This window comes from Muntiacus reevesi, chromosome 3, assembly GCF_963930625.1.
Source record: "Muntiacus reevesi chromosome 3, mMunRee1.1, whole genome shotgun sequence".
In the NCBI taxonomy this organism is placed as follows: Eukaryota; Metazoa; Chordata; class Mammalia; order Artiodactyla; family Cervidae; genus Muntiacus; species Muntiacus reevesi.
The window spans coordinates 125,779,807-125,800,998 of record NC_089251.1 but is presented as its reverse complement, the minus strand read 5'-3'; the positions used below and the strand labels follow the sequence as shown (position 1 = coordinate 125,800,998).

The following is a 21,192-nucleotide window of genomic DNA, read 5'->3' as shown; positions in this document are numbered from 1 at the left end:
GGTCTGTTTCTGTTTTATAAATAAGTTCATTTGTACCTTTGGTTTTCGATCTGCATATGAGTGACACCTGTGATGCTCTCCTTCTCTGACTTAGTCTGGTAGTGTCTGGGTCCATCCATGTTGCTGCAGATGGTGATACTCTTTTTTATGGCTGGGAGGTAGCCCATGTGTGTGTGAGTGTGTGTGCTGTACCCATTCTTCTGCCAGTGGACATTTAGGTTGCTCTTCTTTGGGACATTCAGAAGCACTAGTTCATGGCTATTGTAAGTAGTGATAGCTGCCATATGGGAAGCATATGTCTTTTTGAATTAGACTTTTCATCATTTCCAGATACACGCCCAGGAGTGGGGCTGCTGGATTATATGGCAGCTCTGTTTTCAGTTTTATACTGTTCTCCGTAGTGGCTGCACCAGATTGCATTTCCTCCACACCCACTCACTCCATTGTTTGTTACTTGTAAATTCTTATTGCGGTTTTGATTTTCGTTTCTCTGCTAATCAGTGATGTTGAACATCTTTTCACATGCCTATTGGCTACCTCTGTCTCTTCTTTCAAGAAATATCTATTTAGGTCTGCTACTCCTTTTCTGATTGTTTCTTTCTTTTTTTTTTTTTTTTTGATACTGAGCTATGTGAGCTGTTTGTATAGCTGTTTGTACATTTTGGATATTAATTCCTAGTTAGTCTCATTGTTGAAAGTATTTTCTCCCATTCTGTAGGATGTCTTTTTATGGTTTCCTTTGCTGGGCGAAAGTGTTTAATTAGATCTTATCTGTTTATTTTATTTAATTTGCCTTGGGAGACTGGTTAAATTTATTTCTAGGTTTTTTTTTGGACACTTTTTAAGCTTTTTATTCTGTATTGGTGTATAGCTGATTAACAATGTTGGGATAGTTTCAGTTGGACATTGAAGGAACTCGGCTGTACATATTACATGTATCCACTCTCCCCCAAACTCTCCTCCTATCCAGGCTGCCATATAACATTGAGCAGAGTTCCATGTAGTATACAGTAGGTCCTTGTTGGCTATCCTTTCTAAATATAGCAGTGTGTACATGTTCACTGATACAAAACTTTAAATGGGATTTTTTTAACTGCTTTTCAGCTTTTAATTTAAACATATTTATGGTGAAGACTTGAATTTTCCTCCTTCCTTCCTTCCTCTTCTTTTCCCTTTCTTCCTTCCTTCCTTCCAATGTGTCTTTAGGGCCAAAAATTTTATTTTCTGAGATTAGAATAAATAAAAGCCTCGTAGTTTTCTTAAAAAGAAAAGACCAAACTATTATTTCCTCATCAGATTTCCTAGTTGTGAATTGAAAGTTCATTTAATCCAGATGGTACATGACTCAGTCCTCTAAAAATGTTCTTAATAGACTTTCTGGTCCAGAATCTCTTGACCTTTTTAATTTGTTGTATTAAGGAAGTACTTACATGGATTAATGGGCTTGATTTTTAGCTGTACAGTCTAATTATATGCATAAAACAGTAACAGCTGTGAGGTCAGAGTTCAGATTTTAAAAGTTGTTAAAGATTTTATTAATTTTTGAGGTTTTAGAAAGGAAAAATCTTTTTTAGTAAAGGAAGAGTGAGAATAAATGCAGTATTGAGTCAAGGTAATAAATTAGCTTATATGTAAGAGTTAAAAATTTTCAGTTGGGTCTGGGTGGTGTGTTTTTGTTTTTGCAGCAGTGCACACAGTAAGTGAATGTTAAAACCATTGTTCTGAAGCAGATGTGTATGTTTCATATTTTTATTAGGATCTTAGTATTGGGTGACAGAGAAGCAAACATGTTCATCATAGCCAGGTGCCTACCTAAAGAAACACTTTCCTGACAGCAAATCATAATTGCTGTCTGCATTTCCCATTACAACTCAGTAAAGTATGGTTCTGGGAAGGAAATCTTTCTTTCTGCCCTTTTGACCCCAGTTTCTCATTTCAAAATAAGTAATTTGGATAATTTATCAGGACTCTTTCGATTCTGTAGGAATGTGACTGCGACTTTTGTGGAAAGGAGAATTGTAAGTAGGCGGAGAAGGCAATGGCACCCCACTCCAATACTCTTGCCTGGAAAATCCCATGGACGGAGGAGCCTGGTAGGCTACATTCCATGGGATCGCTAAGAGTCGGACATGACTGAGAGACTTCACTTTCACTTTTCACTTTCATGCATTGGAGAAGTAAATGGCACCCCACTCCAGTGTTCTTGCCTGGAGAATCCCAGGGACGGGGGAGCCTGGTGGGCTGCCGTCTATGGGGTCACACAGAGTCGGACATGACTGAAGTGACTTAGGAGCAGCAGCAGCAGAGGGCCTTTTTATCTTCCCCTCCCCCCTTTTAAACTAATAATAAAGTATTAGCTCTAGAGTTTGGGGAGTGTGGGGAATTAAAGTTCAGGTGGGCTTTGGAGTCAAACATGTTGGTTAAAATTTCACCTTTTCTGTTAGATGTGTCTTTGGACACGATCTGCTTGAAATTGGGTTTTAGTGACACTTAAAATGAGATGATACAAAGCTTCCTACACTGTACTTCCTTGCTTGGTATTCAGAATTGCTTCCCATTAATTGCAAGCTGGGTGAAAATTATAGTTACTACTTCATGCCACCAAATACAGATTTTTGCTTTTCATCGCTGTGCAATTCACTTACTTAAACTTTGTTAGAGATAAAATGCTAAGCTGAATATTTTTCCAGATATGAATAGTTATGTAGTCTGGATGCATATTTGGGTGTTGTAGGCTACACAGAAGACAGACAGGGGGGATAGAATTGGGTGGTGGGCAAGGTTAACCAAGACATCAGTTAATTGTGGGCATCACAGTGCCCCCTCTGGAGCATTTTCTTGTCACCTTCTCTCCCTGTGTGGGTCACTCCCTCTGCCCCTAGTGAATTTGTAGGAGAATTTTCAAGTGTAGGGGTTCTTTCTCTGCTCTGGAAATTGGACTTTCAGATGCATTTTCTTGGTGGCGGTGAGTGTAGGAGCCAAGACTCTCTGTATTGGCAGGGTGAACATCAGGGTTATTGACCTAGTCCCTCCTGTGGCTATGGCAAGGTCGTGGATTCAGAGCAACTCCTGATTCCGTTGTCAGGTCTCCAGCTTGTGGAGGTTGATGGGTTGAGACACTGTTATGTGGCATCTCTCCTGAGCCTGTGACGTTGTTGTAGATGAGCCGCGTCCGAGCAGGCAGAACCATGGAATATCACAGTGTGAAGGTGGTCCCTCTGACAGCCTGTGCCCCTACCCCATATATTCAGGCATCTACAGTTTTTTTTTTTTTTTTTTTTCTTTTTTACTTTTATTGAAACACGTTGTCTCTGGAACTTTTCATATGAGGATTTCTAGCTTTTTGTGGGGAGGGGGAGTTAATACAGTTTGTATGACTATGATATTACTAATACCCCTTGGTAACAATTTAACATCAGAATTTCATATATTCCTGTAGCATATTATTTGAAGGTGATTTTGTAGGTGAGTGTTAATCTCCATTACTTTATGTGTAATTATTTTTATAACTCCAACTTCTGTCTTTTGTTTTCTGACAATTACTCATAGTTCTCTCTGCCCTCCTGCTGCCTCCACTCTGTCTCCTGTGTTCTTCTCAAATAATAGATGCCCCACAGGGAAAGATTTTCCTTTAACCTGATCATTGTGAGTTTAAACAGAAGCTAAGTAAAATTATATAAGATGTAAATAACTTATTTTGACCTAATACAGTTGACCATCTATATAGAATATTTAAAAAACATTTCAGGTATTTGAACCTAACTAGGTATAATCACACTTTCACATTTAAAGATTTAGTGTTGACGAATCTTTCATTGCATAAATGATGATGGTGCTGGTGCTCAGTCGCTCAGTTGTGTCTGACTCTTTGTGACGCCATGGACTGTTTCCTGCCAACTCCTCTGTCCGTGGGATTCTCCAGGCAAGAACACTGGAGTGGGTTGCCATTTCCTTCTCCAAAATAATGATGGGTCATCTTCTAAAGTTAAGCTTGACTCATCTTGTTATTTTAATTAACAGTTGTGAGAGTATAGTAAAGGTGGACGTTATTATAGTCTTCAAAGATTAATGCACTTTGACCAGTTATAGCTTTTTTCAATTTTTTTATAATTAGCATGGTACGTTGAAGTCCCTCTAGGTTAACTACATGTACATATAACTTATTTTTAATGGCTGTATATCATCCACACTGTGGATGTATAAGTTCTTTAACCATTCTTTGATTTTAAATTGTTAAAAAAATTTCCAGACAATTTTCCTATCTAGTAGGATTTATTCAGCAGTTCAGATTAGGCAGCATCCAGTCTAGCAGACATTAGAAAGGAGCTCCAAAGAGTTGTACGAAGCAGGAGATTTTTTTTTCCCCCGGCTGACCATGCGGCATGCAGGATCTTAGTTCCCGACTAGGGATTGAACTGTGTCCTCTGCAGTGAAAGCGCAGATTCTTAACCACTGGACCTCCAGGGAAATCCCAGCAAGATATTTTTATAGATCACAATAAGTGAGAGAAAGGAAATTATGCTGAGCATTTGCTGCTTGGTTCAAGAGGGTTACTTTCCTTTATATGGAGCAAAGGGTGGGATTGGACCTGGGTCAGGTAACTTGTGCTGAGCAGTCAAGGCTGATAGGATAACACACGCCTGCTGTTTCTGGGAAAGCTGAGCACAGAAACTTAGCCAGGTTGTACTTTGCTGACATGGGGTTTAGCATGAGCTACTCCGTCTTGGGCCTAATCTGGTTAACTTCAACAGTTTTTCGCCTTTGAAGCAGTACTGTCTGCATCCTCTAAGCCTTGCCTTCCAACTGTACTACTTACCATAATTCCTTGTTATATCATCTCTCCTTTTGTTCCTTGAATACTAGAACCTCAGGCTTTCTCTCACTCGTTACTCCTATCCTATCCTGAGCCTCAGTGGTTTCAGCCTTTCCGCTCCTTGGCCTCCTGTCCTTAAATGATCTCATTCCAGTCTGCCTCTGCTTCCCCTTTCTCTGTTACTATAGCTACACCTCCCCACGAGCAGTAACTAAACACCCTCAGCAGTCCTAACTTCAGACACTCTACGCAGACTACTTACTATTACTACCTCCTGTGGTTCCAACTTACTCCTGTTTAGTACCTCAACTCCAACAATTCTGTAACCCAAGCCAGGATCTAATTCTCTTGATCTGTTTCCTTCTCCTAAACCTTTCCCTCTTCATGGCATTCCTTTCTCAAGCTAAAATTCCCTTATCAGTCATTTTATTCACTGTCTTGGAAATAGTTTCTTTGTTACCCGCCCCCCCCCCCCCCCCCCCCCCGCCTGCCACTTTACCCTGTTTTGCTCTGCTGTTGCCTAATAGAATCCCCTCGTTGGTTCAGGCAGCTCTCGCTGCTCGTCTGTGCGCTCTGCCAGCTCACCTTGTCAGGGGCGCACACAGTGGCTTGATCGGTTTCACTTCACATCCGTGACTACCGACCGCACGTGGGCCTGGTGAGCTGCCAGGTGAGCTGCTGGTGTCTCCTACTCCATCACTCTCTTGTTTTCCTAGATGACTGTCTTACACTTTCTCAATTTTTCAGTCGTTTCCTTTCTTTCTCCCTCTCAGCCAGTGTTGCGTCCTGTTACTCTGATCACATAGAAGCACCCAGAAGAGGATCTCCCACCAGCTCCTTTGCACCCACATGTCCCTGCCTTCCTGTTCCTGTCTGAGGCCAACCTCTTCCACTTGGGTACTATGTTCACCCTCTCTCCTACCAAGATGTTACTGTCTTCTGCACCCTTCATATCTGTCATCTGCATCCATGGATATGGAGAGCTGACTGTACTGTGTCATTTTATGTAGACAGCTGGAGTATCCCAGGAGTTTCCTGGAAACAGCCCTCCTAGGATTCAGAGGAATGACTGTAATCCTTATCTTTCCTCTTTTGGGTCATAGCCATCACTGTCCTTGCAAGCTGTACTATCTCTTACCATAATATTTATTTTATTAGCCACCCTACATGGCCTGTGTGATCTTAGTTCCCTGAGCGGCAATCGAACCTGGGCCCTGGCAATGAAAGCACCAAGTCAAGCCACTGGACTCCCAGGGAATTCCCGTCTCTCTTTATTTTTAAAACAAAAGGAATTGCTTTGTCCTGCCCTATAACTCATTTCTCTAATCCTCTTCCTAGAGATCTCTTCTTATTTTTTCTTTAACTGTCTCCAGTTGGGCTCTGATCTTTAACATCAGTTCTTTTCAAAGTCAGTAATGACCTTCACATTGTCAAATCCCGTATCTTAATTCTCAGTCCTCCTCTTTTTTTTTTTTTGATTAAAAAAAAAATTGTTTTCCCTTGTGGCTCAGCTGGTAAAGAATTCTCCTGCAATGTGGGAGACCTGGGTTGGGAAGGTCCCCTGGAGAAGAGAAAGGCTACCCACTCCAGTATTCTGGCTTGGAGAATTCCACGGACTGTATAGTCCATGAGGTGGCAAAGAGCCAGACATGATTGAGCAACTTTCACTTGACTTTCTTTTCACTTTCACTTTAAAAAAATTGTAGTAATATATTACAATTTACCATTGTAATTACCCTTAATTTCATTGGCATTAAGCATATTCACATTGTTGTGCACTGTCAGCTGTCTCCAGAATGTTCCCATCATCCAGCAAACATCGCTTCTGTTCCCTCGGCCCCTGGCAGCTCTACTCACTGTCTCTGTGACGGTGCTTATTATAGGTATCTCATATAAGTGGAGTCAGATATTTGTCCTTTTGTGTCTGCCTTATTCCACTTAACATGATGTTTTCAGGGTTCATACATATAGCATGTGTTAGAACTTCATTCTTTTTTTAAGGCTGAATAATATTTCATTGTGTGGCAGTCACATTTTGTGTATACACTTAACCTGTCTTGAATATTCAGCTTGTTTCTTTCCGCTGTCATGAAATGCTGCTGTGAACTTCAGTGTACAGATATCTGTTTGAGTCCATGCTTTCAGTCCTTTTGGAAGTATACCCACAAGTGGAATTGCTGGATTGTATGTTAACTCTGTGTTTAATTTTTTAAGGGACATCTGTTTCCAGTAGCGGCTGTACCATTTTACATTCTCACCAGCATCAGTAAGTGTTCCGGTTTCTCCACTTCTGCCTCTGGGCCAGTGCTTGTCATTTTCTTTCTTTTTTTTCTTCTTTTTTGATAATGGGTGTGAAGTCTCCATCTCATTGGTGCCTCCGTTTACATCTGTCTTTGTTGACAACACGTATAGAGCGGATTGGTCCTCCTGTCCGCCCTCCTCTTCCTCTGTCAGCAGTGGCTCCTCCTCTCCTGCCCGTTGCTGGCCCTTCTATTTGCCATTTGCACGTGTTCTCACTTCCGAGGCATCTCAGCCAGTCTCACAGTTGAAATATCATAAATAGGCTGAGAATTCCCAAAGTTATCTCTCATCAAACAGAACTAGTTTTTTTTTTTTTTTTTGGCAAAATATGCCCTCTTGTAGTCTTCCCTTCTCAGTAAATGCTGTTCAGTGTTTTTTTGATGTCTCAAGCCCCAAACTTCAGGGTCACTTTTGACTCCTTTTTCCCTCTCACTGTATCCAAAGCTGTACCTTCAAAACAGAGTCAAAAGCAGGTTGTTTCTCACTGCTTCCTTCGTCCCCATTCTGATCTAAGCCACTATGACCCTCTGATCCCGTCAGGGCCCCCGCAGCGGCCGCAGTCCCCCTCGGTATGGTAGATCAGATGGCCGCACTCGTGCCAGCTCTGTGCTCACAGTGGTGCTGGCCCTGCAGGATCAGGTCCCTCTCAGCATCCTCTCTGCCCTCATCTCCGATCACTGTTACCCTTCCTCCCTGGGCTCCGCTAGAGTGCTCTTCTCCCAGATGACTATCTGCTCACAACCTGTGAGATGCCGCCTCTTGCAGTTTTATGATGCAGCAGTCGTCTGCTCTCCTAAATTTATTCCCCTGCACCTGCTCTGTTTTTCTCAGTGGCTCCGGTTACCTCTTGGTATTTAGTTATTTGTGCTTCCCAGATTTTGTTCATGACTATGACTTCATCCTCTGAAAGAGTTCTGGGTGTGGAGTCTGTGTTCAATATTTGTTTGGCAAATGAATGATTGAATTCTTGTTGTTATGTGCTTAGTAAGCACTTGCTTTTCTGTAGAATAGTGTTCTGAATGTGGGGATTGCCAAGGGGGTGTGTGTGTGTGTTTTAAATACTGCCAGATTACTTCAGTGCACTCTGGATATTGTAGTCTTTTACATGTTTGTGAAACTGTTGGATAAAAATTAGTATGCCTTCATTTTAATCTTGATTACAAGTTTAGGATAACATATTGTCTGTCTGTTTTAGCCATCTGCTTTTCCTTTTTTGGGCTTCTCTGTATGTGTTCTTTGCCCAGTTTTCCTTTTTATTGCTTGAATTTAAAAAAAAATTTATTGAAATTCTTTGTATATCTTGTCATGGTGTTTTTTCCCCCTAAATCTCAAAGCGTAGTTGATTTATAGTGTTTCAGGTGCAGAGCATAGTGACTCATTTATATATATTCTTTTTCAGATTCTTTTCCATTATAGATACAAGGTATTGAATATATTTCTGTATGTTATACAGTAGGTCCTTGTATTTTTTAAATCTATTTGGGACCCAGCAATCCCACTCTTGGGCATACACACCGAGGAAACCAGATCTGAAAGAGACACGTGTACCCCAGTGTTCATCGCAGCACTGTTTATAATAGCCAGGACTTGGAAGCAACCTAGATGCCCATCAGCAGACGAATGGATAGGAAAGCTGTGGTACATATACACAATGGAATATTACTCAGCCATTAAAAATAATACATTTGAATCAGTTCTGATGAGATGGATGAAACTGGAACCCATTATACAGAGTGAAGTAAGCCAGAAAGAAAAACACCAATACTAATACTAATACTAATACCAATACTAATGCATATATATGGAATTTAAAAAGATGGTAACGATAACCCTATATGTAAGACAGAAAAAGAGACACAGATGTATAGAACAGACTTTTGGACTCTGTGGGAGAAGGCGAGGGTGGGATGATCTGAGAACAGCATCGAAACATGTATATTATCTATGGTGAAACAGATCACCAGCCCAGGTTGGATGCATGAGACAAGTGCTCGGGGCTGGTGCACTGGGATGACCCAGAGGAATCGGGTGGAGAGGGAGGTGGGAGAGGGTTGCAGGATGGGGAACACATGTAAATCCATGGTTGATTCATGTCAATGTATGGCAAAAACCACTACAATATTGTAAAGTAATTGGCCTCCAACTAATAATTGGGAAAAAAAAAATCTATTTGGTATATAGTAGTGTCTATCTGTTAATCCTAGATTCCTAATTTATCACCTCCCACCCTTTCCTCCTTGGTAACCATGTTTGTTTTCAAGGTCTGTCTATTTTTGTTTTGTAAAGAAATTCATTTGTATATATTCTTTAGATTTTCCATATAAGCAATATGTGTTTGTTCTTTTTTGATCTTTTTAAATCATGTTTCACCATAATGTTGAATCTGTAAGAGTTAATAAGAATTAATCTGTAAGAGTTGATAAGAAAATTTTGAAAAATGTGACTAGTGAAGGCCTTATCAGATACTTAAAGCAGTAGTTCTCAAATACTAGTGTACATTAAAATCCCATGGTTGCTGTTTAAAACCAAGTCTGTCAGTAGTTTTCAGCTTGCAGGTATTGGGAAGCTGAGAAAGGGAAAGATGGGTCTGAGGAATCTCCACTAAAATATGCTCTAAGGTAATTTTGAAGGATTGGTCCGTGGACCACAGGTAAAGGAGCGCTGCTGTGGATCTGCCCCTGGTGTGGTGTGGTGTTAGCAGAGCTGTGGGCAGGAGCATCCAAGAAGCGGAACAGGGTTGAGAACTGAATCCAGGTGTGAACCGTAACTTCTTATTGAAGGTGACACTTTGGTTAATTGAGGAAATGATGGTTTATTTAGTAAATGGTTCAGACAGTTCATCTGAAAGAAAAAGTTAGCTTTCTCCCTTACACAATGGAGAAAAGTAAACTCCATGTTGATTAAATACAAATATTTTGCGAATACTAGAAAAAATATAGGGCATAGGGGGCTAGTGGTTTAATCCTGGCATGGATGAGGCCTTCTTAAACTAGATTGGAAACCTCGACACTGTGAAGGAAAAGATTAATAGACTTAATGGTTCAGATTTGCTTTCTGGAAGGTGATAATCATATTCTAAGGTGTGACAACATAATACAGTAGCTGTGACTGGTTTCCTAATGTGGATGAAAAATGTTGCAAAGGATGTTGTGGCCAGGAAGCCACAAGCCTCTGCGACTGCCTGAACTGAATCCTCAGGAGATTCAGGGTAGAGAAGAACCCAATACTGGCTCTAGGCAGTTAAGGTGCATATCAAAGGAATGATTTCAGTGAGCCGGGCTCTTGCATCTTCCTATGCATTGAAAGGCACTAATAAATTCATTAACTTGGTGTTTGTTTTTTCTTCAATTATCAGAAATCTTTTGATGTGCAACTACCTGGTTTGTTTCTGCAGAACTCATATATACCCTGGCTCCATCCTGATCTCTCTGCAACAGTCCTTCAGAGCTGAGAGCCTGTCTCCTGGGCTTCAGTCCTCAGTATGTCTGCAGAATAAAACGTAAACACTCGACTTTTTGGTTGTGTGTTCTTTTTATTTCACTCAACACTAGTCTACAGTTTTCTATAGACACTTGAGCAGATAGGAAGGATGTAATTGACCAGAGTTTTGTTATTTTACCTGGTTTATCTAAAACCCTGTAGAAAAGTCAAATGTCTTACTTGCATGTGACTGTTGCATCGAGGCTGCATTTGACACTACTTGGCTCTCCTCCCTTGACTTTCCAAGTTCTCCTCCTTCATTGATCTTTTCCGTGGGATTTTTCCCCTCTCAGCCTTGGCATTCCTCCAGTTTTCTCTTCTTGAACTTGTCTTGGAGATCTCCTCTGTGTTCTCTTTGGGCAGCTCTGACTCCTTTTAGCTTTCACAGCTGGTGACTGTGGACATTTGGATGACTCATGGACATCTTAAACCCATTATGTTCAGATTCGTATTCCCCTCCCTTCCCCCAGTCTTCAGCCACTGACCAGCCTCTTCATTGTATTTCCGTCTCGGTTGAAGGCCCCACACTGTTTGCCCTCCTTTTGCTGCCTCTGCTGTAACTTGCGGCTTTGTCCTGTCCGCGGTTCAGGTACAGAACCACCTCCGCGTGTTAAAGCAGGAAGATTTCAGTCGTTGGAAAGGCTGCAGGACAGCTGCCACCTTTGCCACCCTGCGGGCGGTTAGGAGCCAGGAATCCTGGCTGCTTGTTCCATGCCACACTCAACACAGCCTCCTGACCCGTGGAGGAAAGGATTATTTGTTATCTTTTATGTAGTTTCCTTCCGTCCAGTTCCTACTGCCTTCAGGGCATCCTCGGCGTACAGTTGTTTTCTAATATTGTATGTGTCTGTACTTTGGAACGTAAGCTAAGTTTCTTCCTCAGCATCAAAGGCCACAACAATTTGACCTTTAAGATTTGGGGTCTTTAATACCCTGCCCTCGTCTCCTCGTCCCTACCCAGCTCTCCTGGGTGGCTGGTTGTTTCCTGAACTTTTGGTGTTTGTTCACGCTATATGGTATCATCTATTTGAAATCTCTCTTCCTCTGTCTGCACTTTGAAGATCATAGTAAATTACTGTTTGGGCCAAGCAGACTTTTCAGAAAAAGCCTGAACCCACCTCTTCCTTTTACTGTACTCTTCCTGAAACTGCTTATTCTCAGTGATTAGTACTTATTGAGGTTTTATAGTTTCAGCTTTTATATTTAGGCCTAGGATCAGTTTTAAGTTACTTTCTTTGTATGGTATAAGGGGTTCATCTTTGCTATTTTACATGTAGCTGTCCAGTTGTTCCAGCACTGTTTGTTAAAGAGACTGTTTTTTCCCTGTTGAGTTTTTTGCTGTCTTATTGAAAATCAGTTGTCCATAGCACAGAGGTTTATTTCTGGACTCTCAGTTTTGTTCCATTAATCTGTATGCCATTTTGCTAGTAGCCCAGTGTCTTGATTAATACTGCTTTGTATTAGGTTTTGAAATTAAGATGTGTGAGCCCTTTAACTTTGTTCTTTTTCAGAAGTTTTGGCTGTTTCAGCTAGTTTGAATTTCCATGTGAATTTTAGGATCAGCTTACAGAATTCTGTTAAGTCAGCAGAGATTTTGATAACCTTCGTATTGAATCTGTACATCAGTTTGGGGAATGTTGCCATTTTAACAAATAAGTCTTAAAATCCATAAACAGAATGTTTTTTGTTTAGGTGTTTAGTATCTTTAAACAATGTTTTGTGGTTTTCATGGTACACGTTTTGTACTTCCTGTTACATCTCATCCTAGGTGTTTTTGAAAGGGTTGTAAAAAATGTTTTCTTACCTTCACTTTTGCTAGTGTATAGAAATACAGTTGATTTTTTAATATTTACCTTCTGTCATGAAGTCTTTTGCTGAACTCTGTTCTGTTAGGTTTTCAGTGTATTCATTAGGATTTTCTGTAGTGCAGTCATATCATCTGTGGATAAAGGTAGTTTTTTTAAATCACAGTATTTTAAAATTCAAGATAGAAACATGCAGTATTAAATTTCAGAGTACTTAATGAGGTCACATCATTCTCCTGGGTTATTAAGTGCATCTGTTCTCTGCAATTCTGGTATCCCGGAAGTGGTAGGGCCATTGTTTCCATTGTACCACTTGTCTGTACAGAAATCTTCAGTGGCTCCCCATCCCCTTTCTGGCAGAAATCTAGATTCTTTGGACTCACTCTTCAAGGTACTACCTGACACATTGTCAGAGAAGAGAGCTGGGAGTGGTGAGCAGAGCCCAGAGGTGAGTCTGGAGTCTTTGGCCTCTCTCAGCTATGTCTGAGCAAGTTCAGAGGGGCTCCTTATCTTGTAAAAATTAATTTGTGTTTTAATTTTTGAAGAGTGGTTTCCTTTAGTTCTCTGAGCACAGTTGTAATAACTACTTTGATGCCTTGTCTGCTGAACCTGACATCGACGTCTCTCGAGGATTTCTGCTGCCTGTTTGTCCCCGGTACTTGTGGGTCATACTTTTCTGTTGATTTGCATGCCTCCTAATTTTTTGTTGTGAACTGGACATTTTAGATATTTTGTAGCAGTTCTGAAGACTAACGTCCCCCTCTCCTTTTCCACACCTTCCTGTGTTGTTTGCTTGTGTAGTGACTTAGCTGACCGATTTTGGTGAAGTTCACCTTTTCTGCGGTGGGTATCGTATCCTCTGATGATGCTCCTTCAGGGCCCAGCCTTGGGAACACACGCAGTTACTTGGAAGTACCCTCCTCGGGGTGACGGCACGGTTTTTTGTCGGGCTCCCTTTAACTGTCTGTCTCCATGACCTGCCCCTGTGGCGCCACACTCAACACAGACTGTCCACTGCTAGCGAGTTGATTGCTTTCTCGTTTTGGACAAAGCCCTGGGCCCTAAGATGCCCCACACTGTGTCCAGTTATATTAGATGCTCTTCGTAGGAGTTGTGTTTGAGGCAGTCTTTGAGCTGCCCTGGCTCCAGGAGGGGTCTTCCTCAGTGTCTCTTTCCATGATTCTGTTGAACTTCTCTGGATGCCAAGCTTCCCTTCGGCATGTTTTCTATTGTGGACCTACCGGCTTCATCTTAGGTGCTCACGACCAGTGTCTACGTTGTTTTCTCCAGTGCCATTAAGCTTGAACTTGTCTGTTCTGTGTTCCAACTCAGTCCGTCCTCTTAGTGACTGCTAGGGGGCTCTGTATCCTTTCAGCCTGCTTCTCTGGCCTGTGGAGCACCTCTGTCCCATTGCTCCAGGGGCACCGTGTCCTCTGCTCTTGAATGGGGTCCTGGCCTTGGCTCCAGCCACCGGTGGAGCTGCTCTCCCTGCATCGACCTGATGAACCACAGTGCCCAGTATTCGTGGCCTGCTGTGTCAGCAGTAGAGCTTCTGCCCTGAGCAGAGATGGAGTGAGGGGATTCCTTAGGGCTCTCGGCCACACTTTCCTGGAGTAGAATTTCTGCAGCGCGGAGGTGCAGAGCGTCAGAAATCACAATCCTGGAGGTGGAGCTGGGTGGAGTGGTTGGTAGTTTGCTAGATGATAGTATCACCTACCCACGGTACAGGGCTGCGTCCTTTGCCTAGCGCCCTCTCCCCCACTCGGCTCAGGTATCACTGCCCATAGGTGCCCTCCCGCATCCGAGAGTGGCCTCTGCAGCCTTGCCTGCTCACCTCGTGTTTTCCTGACCTCATGGGGTTCCTCCCACCGGGTGCTCCCAAGGATGCATCCCCACCATGCGGGGAGAAGCTTAGGCGGTTTCCTTCTCTGTTCCAGTCCCTGTCTTAACACATGGAAGAGTCTCAGTAAATCTGAGAAATGCAGCATATAAAATGATCAAAGTCTGCTGCTTTCTTGCTTTATAATGTAATCTGTCTAAAGTGAAAAATATCTAGAATCTCTGTGGAAGGGGAATTTCATGCGGTTTGCTAGCTCCAGTTGCTTGCTGCTGCCTGGAGTGAGAGAAGGGGGCGCCCTGGGAAAGAGCAGCAGCTCCAGGGGCCGGGAGAGAGGAGAATGTGGCCTTTGTACTGAGTGTTTGCCATCCTGAATGTAATGAGACCCTGAAGAACAGCAAGTGGGTGCAGTGTTGGTCTCCATCCTGTTGTAGGTCTGCTGGCTTGCTTTCTCCTCGCCACTGGGAAGTCTTTGTGGTTACTTGGGGTTAGGTTGGGAAAGCCACCTGTTTACAGAATGAGGTGGAAGCTTTTCTGTAGAAATTCCGTGGTTAATAGATAACAGCACAAGATGAGTGTCCCACAAATAGCAGGAGTGGACAGTATGTTGCTGGCAGCCAGTATATCAGTGGCTACTTACTGGGGGGTGGGGGGGGCAGTCCTCTGCCTAACTAATGTAAAGACTTTTCCTTTAAAATTATTGGAGAATGATTTTTGACCAATAACTTTCTTTCTTTTCCTTCTAGATTCTTACAGAAAACTGTTAATTCTCCTTTTTGAACACTATGAATAACCACGGGTCTTCAAAACCGTCTTCCATGAAGCTGAAACACACCATCAACCCCATTCTTTTATATTTCATACAGTTCATAATATCACTTTATACTGTTTTAACATACATTCCATATTATTTTTTGTCTGAGTCAAGACAAGAAAAATCAAACCGAACTAAAGCAAAGCCTGTAAATTCAACACCCGACTCTGCATACAGATCTGTTAACAGCTTGGATGGTTTGGCCTCCGTATTATACCCTGGATGTGATACACTCGATAAAGTTTTTATGCATGCAAAAAACAAATTCAAGGACAAAAGACTCTTGGGGACACGTGAAATCTTAAATGAGGAAGATGAAGTGCAACCGAATGGAAAAGTTTTTAAAAAGGTAATGTGGTCTTTCACGGCCTTTGAATTGGCTCTGAATAAAGAAATGGTAGCAAGGGAGAAATGCGACCTGCTTCTGTTGGAATTTGCTGATGTGGCAGGAGAAATGGATGTACTAGGGACTGGACTGCACTCTGTTCCCTTTCTGTACCCCTGGCTTGGATTTGTTCTGAGTTTTACAAAGACGTTGAGTGTAGAGCACTTCTGAGCTGCCCGAGTGTCTACAAGGCTTGGAATTGAAGGTCTAGGGCAGTTTGGGGTTTGAAACTGTATTCCCTGGTAGTTCCAGAAGCACCTGTGTGCTTGAGATTGCTCTGGATTTTGGGGTGTGACCTGCTTTTTCTGATTATAATGTAAGTTCCATTGGATGTTTACTGTCTTGGTACTTTGGTTGTGACAAGTGCCTTGGTTTTTTTTTTTTTTTTTGGAGAATTTCTTTTCACAAATATTAAGCCATCCATTATTGATTTGAAAACAGAGAATAAGACCTCCTTTACTAGCAGTGTCACATCTTGGCTCAGAGCCCGGACTCCAGATCCAGACTGTGGGTTGAGATCTTGTCCTTGACCCCCACCAGCTATGTGTGACTTTGGAAAAGCTACCTAACAAATTTGCCTCAGGGTCTTTATCTTTAACATGGAAGTAATGATCCTTCCTGACATTTTATTAGCATTCCTGATGAGCCAGGCTGCTTTAAGAGCTTTACATTTATCAACTTAGATAAGACGTCAAAAACCCCGAGGGTTAGTGTGATGGGGGTGTCGCTCCTCACAGATGACGGCGCTGCCACACAGAGGGGTCACTGGCCGGAGGGCGTCAGGCTCGCTGGGGGTGCAGCGGGGCCAGAACCTGGGCTGGCTGGCTCTGTGCTCCTTAAACTGATCCCAGCTCAGAGTTGTTAAGAGAATGAATGGAGAAAGTGAGAGAGAGATTGTGTGTGTGTGTGTGTGTGTGTGTGTGTGTGTGTTCTGTAAGTATGTATGTGGGACAGTTTGTGGTGTCGAGTGTAAACGCTGTAGCTTCCATCATTTGGGAATTCACTGGGCAGACCTGCATGAGTGAGTGCAGGCCCGTGGGGCAGCCCTGTGAAGAAGAGAAATGGCTTGAAAATGCTGTATATAGACTCGGGTGTGTATGTTTCTTATAAACTTCTTGAAGCTCTGGTAGGTGAAAACTGAAGATAAAGTTTTTTTTAGAGGCAGTAAGTTGATCTGCAGTTAGTTGAGAATTTGGCTAGGTTATAGGTTTAATACCTGTGTAGGTGAAGTTGCTTTTCTCTTGAACTACCTTTTCCAACTATGTCCTGACTCCAGCTGCCTTTTTTCCTGTTGGTCATGAAGGAGGTCCCAGACCTTGGAGGAGAGTCCGAATAAGCACAGCGATGGAACGAGATGCTCACGTTTCCTCCTGTTGCTGCAGAATGTGTGTGTGTGGAGTCGGGGGGTAGTAGTGGTGGTGGGGTTGAGAATGATACTGTTTTAGTTAATGGTCCATGAATTTTTGCCACTTACCACACAAATTCCAGTCATCTTTGAAACATAAAGGAGATGTCAAGCAAGTTAATATCAGTAAGTCCTAGAAATTAAGAAAACTCTCTTTTAACTCTGGACAACAGAATCTGTATGTGTTCCTAACCTTCAAACAGACTGATGTTTTATCTAGTTTTACATGGAACAGTCCTGACTTGTACTTGTTACTCATACATCAACAGTGCCCCCCTTGCAATCTCAAGAGTGATTTGGATAAATTCTGTGTTCACTCTGCTTTTAAGGCATTTTTCGTATTTCTTTTGCTGACTTAGTTTTGCCTCACTTAAATGATTTTTTTGGGGGTGGGGGTGCTAAGTTAAAATCTAGCTGTGGTTAGTTAACGGCACATTTTGAGAAATTGAAGTCATATAGTTAAACATGTCTGATTACTCGTCTCTAGCCTATAGATTATAATTTGCAAAATACTTTATTATAGTGGCGTCTGATTTTTGTCATATTTAGTCACTACTTTTTATGGTTATAAACACCATCCTTGATTCTGAATTTGAGAGATCTGGTAGTTATAAAAGGTAATGAAAACACTTTTTTTTTAATGAAAACACTTTCTAAGTGCTAAAGGTTTTCATTCTGCCTTCTTTTCTGTGCTTTTTGTATCTAAAATAAACATTCACTTTTGTCCTTGACAACTCCTACTGCTATTTGAATTCAAAGATAGGGTTCTCTTACTTTTAATGTAGCATATATCACAGAAACCCTATTTTAGCAGAAAGCTTTATTTTTCTCCAGTTTCCCCCACACACCACTTGTGTTTTATGGAGTTAGCACTATCTTTCAGTCATTCAGTACTCACAGCAGCAAACTAGTTCCCAAGTATTTGAAAAGCAGAAAAATATGGTGAATATGAAATTCTTCTTAATTCAAGTATCCATATAATTAGGAGAGAATAAAATCCTGGAGCTATCATAGTTGTTCCTTAAATGTGGCCAGATAACCCAGTGGTCACAAGCAAAGCTTTTATGCCCTGTGCATGTTTTTGTATGAGTGTTTGTATGTATGTGTGAGTGTTATGTGATTTTTCCTCCCTCCTTGACTCTGGTGCATTTGTATTCATTGTTTATTCAACAGAGAAATATTTGAACCCCAGGAGAAGAGTTAGAAGGCAAGAAAAACTATTTTCAATTAACAGTCTTTTCTGTCTCTACCACATCACTGTCAGAGGGTCTGCCTAACACTGACATTTGCCATTAAATTTGCATGTGATTCATCAAACTTTTTCCAAAAGCCTTTATATAGACTCTGATATAAAAAATATGTAATATTTCTTCTTGTTTGAAACTAGACTCATTAGGAAAGTAGGTTTTGTGTGTCATAAATGAAGCAAATATTTTCTGTTAGCGGGTTAGCCGAGACTCCAGTTTCTGTTGGTCTGCACTCTGGACCGGGGTATCCCCACTGAGCCTTAAACTAGGCTCCGCCACCTCCACCCCTTGGTTCCTTATTTAACAGCCATTGTCTTGCAGCTGTAGCAGAGCTGGCTATGAAAGAATAGTGGGAAGGGGACCTTTCACAGCCTGCCCTTCAATGGAAGAGTGGAGTTGCTTAAGCAGTGTGGCCTTTGCTCAGAGTTCTTACTGAGAGTGGGAAATATTTTTGCTGAAGTGTATCATCATTTAATAGTTTCCATATTTGAAGATTATCTTATGTTGGAAAAGAAAGCTAATGAGCAAGATCCAAAAGTTGTCTCCCTGTTTTGGGAGACTGAGCTTTGGGGATTAACCCTAGAGTGTATCTGGCATGGTTGAAACAAAGATACTGAAACCTTTATTTCAAATCTATGAACTCTGAAGCTTTGTTTCCATTTTATCTTAACACGTTTGTTTTGAGCTCTCAAGGGAAGGTAAATGGAAGCAAAGGCGGTGGTGATGATTCTGCTGAAGTTATGTCCATGATAGTGTGGGCATATCACACTAGTGTGGGCAAGCTGGTACTGTCAGCTTCACCGAGACAGGTCTCGGGGGGATGAGCAGAAGAACAGAAGGCAGAGAAACAGAGGCTGCTGTGTTCCTGAGACCCAGCAAGCTTGTCCAGGACTGTTGCGCTCTCATTCTGAGTCTCGTATGGTTTTAGAAAGCTATGGCTGAGTGAAGCATGTAGAACCAGTGTTGGTAGCTCCTGATTTCAGACTTCCCAAAGCAAGTGCTTGTACTGATGTTTTTTGAAATTAATTAACAATGAAGTGATCATTTTCTGGAACAGTTTTGAAATACATGCACTTGTAATAGAACAGAGTTGCAAAGAATAAAAAAAATTTTTTTTTACAGTGAAACAGAAAACATGAAACCAGCTTAAACATTTAGTGATCTGACTACTACATTTTTTTCTGTATGTTTTACATACCTTAGAAGAAAATGGAATCATGCAGTCATAGTGCTTAGAAAGAGAAGTTTCACTGTGTTACTCCTTCTGAATTGATCAAGAAAGATACTAGAAATACTCGTTTCTGTTCTTAGGAGTTGACTTAGCTTTTTTCCCTCTTAGTGCCTGCTTTTGTGTTGTTTAATTCTTGAGTCACATTTTTATCCTGTTTGCACATGTATGACTTTTGACTTATTAGGATATTTACATGCTTGATTTAAAATATAAAAAATAATGGCTGATCTCTTGGTCAGAATTTGTGGTTGGTTATTATATTAATACTCTCCCCTGCCAGAACTCTTGGTGTTCCTTTCCACACTAGCTCCTCACCCTGTCATTCCGTTTATTAAAGGCTCTGCTGTGTACCAGGTGGCTCAAGGTGAAAACCAGGAGTCTGATTCTTTTTTTATTTCCCTCCTTACTGCTCTTTCCACTCACACACCCCCCCCCCCCCCCTTTCTTTTAAGCAAGCCTTCTGCTTCCGCTCTTGCCTCTACTATGAATACAGTCCATTCAAGCACAGACTTTTTACACTTGTTAGTCAGGCCACCTTCCTCGCCGGCCCAGTAACACCCCACCTCCTTTGTGGAGTGCAATTGGAGTGTTGGTTTAGTACAGTACTTAGATTCTGGAGTGAGTCTGCCTGGATTCATATTCTAGTCTGTCACTTATAGCTGTGGGATTTGAGCAAATTATGTTTACTCCCTTGATGCCTCAATATTCCCATCTGTAAAATAGGGATATTAGTAACTATCTTAGAATTCCTGGGAGTGTTACTTGCAGTATGCCTAGCACATAGTTAACACTAGGTGAGGTTAGCTGCCTTCTTATCATCATGGTTATCACCAACTGTCCAGATCTACTGAATATTTTCACTCTCTCTAGCTTCCTCACAATGATTTCTTTAGAATGATGCTGATTTGCAGAGAGAAATGTAAAATGAAGCCAGGCATACTTTGTCAAAGGTAGGAAGTATATACTTTTGAAGTACCTCTATTCTGCATGGTTAAAGTAAAAGTTCTAATGCTGATAGAGGTTAAACACAGCTACCTGAAAAGTTAATTTTTATAGACCGTCTCATTCTCCAGGGCCCTGACTGGTTTAAGTATTGTGTGATTTTGTTTTATAGCATGTTCTGTATCGTATCTCCATTTTATTTTTATAGTCCTCTTTTGGGATAAGAGGCCCTCCTCATCAGCGTAGTCCAGGCATCTGATTTCATAGGTTCCTGAACAGAAGTAAACCCCTGAGTCCCTGAGGCCCAGGCAGCCACAGTCTGAGTGATCACGCACGTAAACCTCAGTGCCATGTCACACCTGTCATGGAGTAAGACCACCGCCAGTCCAGTGTGAGAGAGCAAAGTGACCGGAGGGGTCCTCTAGCCGCCGAGTGGGCTTACAGATGAAGAAACTGCTCAGACTCCGTGGTACACTAGTTGTGTATTTTCCTGACTCAGTCAGGACAGTCAGACACGTTTATGTCTCGTGGGTCACAGAAGAGAATATTTACGAGGTGGGAGCACAGCACGTGTGCGACTGAAGGGTGATCAGAACAAAAGAAGCCATGGAAGTTAAATGGTCAGGGGCATATAGACTTAAAAAAAAAATCTTTTAGAAAATGAGTCTTCTGGAGGAGAGGTGGAAGACTCCGAGGCCCAGAGTGAACTGGAGTTGTTTAGTCACACCAGTTCTTTCCACACATTTAGCAGATCATTGCTGGGTGCCCGCTGTGTGCTAACAGTGGCCTGGGTCCTGGGAGACACTGCTATCTACTGCAGTTAAACAAGTACCTGCGTGAGCAAGACACACAGGTTACTCTTCGCTGGATCCTACATTTGTATGGGAGGAAGAGAGATGATGAGTAAGGTAACAGACTTAATTGTAAAGAGA

At 41.8% G+C, this 21,192-nt stretch overlaps 1 protein-coding gene across 3 annotated transcripts in view; it reads left to right on the top strand.

The window, feature by feature from the left end:
• The window catches only part of ACSL3 (acyl-CoA synthetase long chain family member 3), a 73,498-nt gene that overhangs the window by 25,310 nt on the left and 26,996 nt on the right, over nt 1–21,192 (top strand). For 2 of the 3 annotated variants that reach the window (XM_065930466.1, XM_065930464.1), the window contains exon 2: nt 14,983–15,399. In XM_065930466.1, coding sequence (XP_065786538.1) covers nt 15,022–15,399 — 378 coding nt within the window. In that variant the 5' untranslated portion in view covers nt 14,983–15,021. Of the gene's footprint in view, nt 1–7,060; nt 7,080–14,982; nt 15,400–21,192 lie in introns of those variants that run through there. The other variant, XM_065930465.1, reaches the window with a different exon arrangement.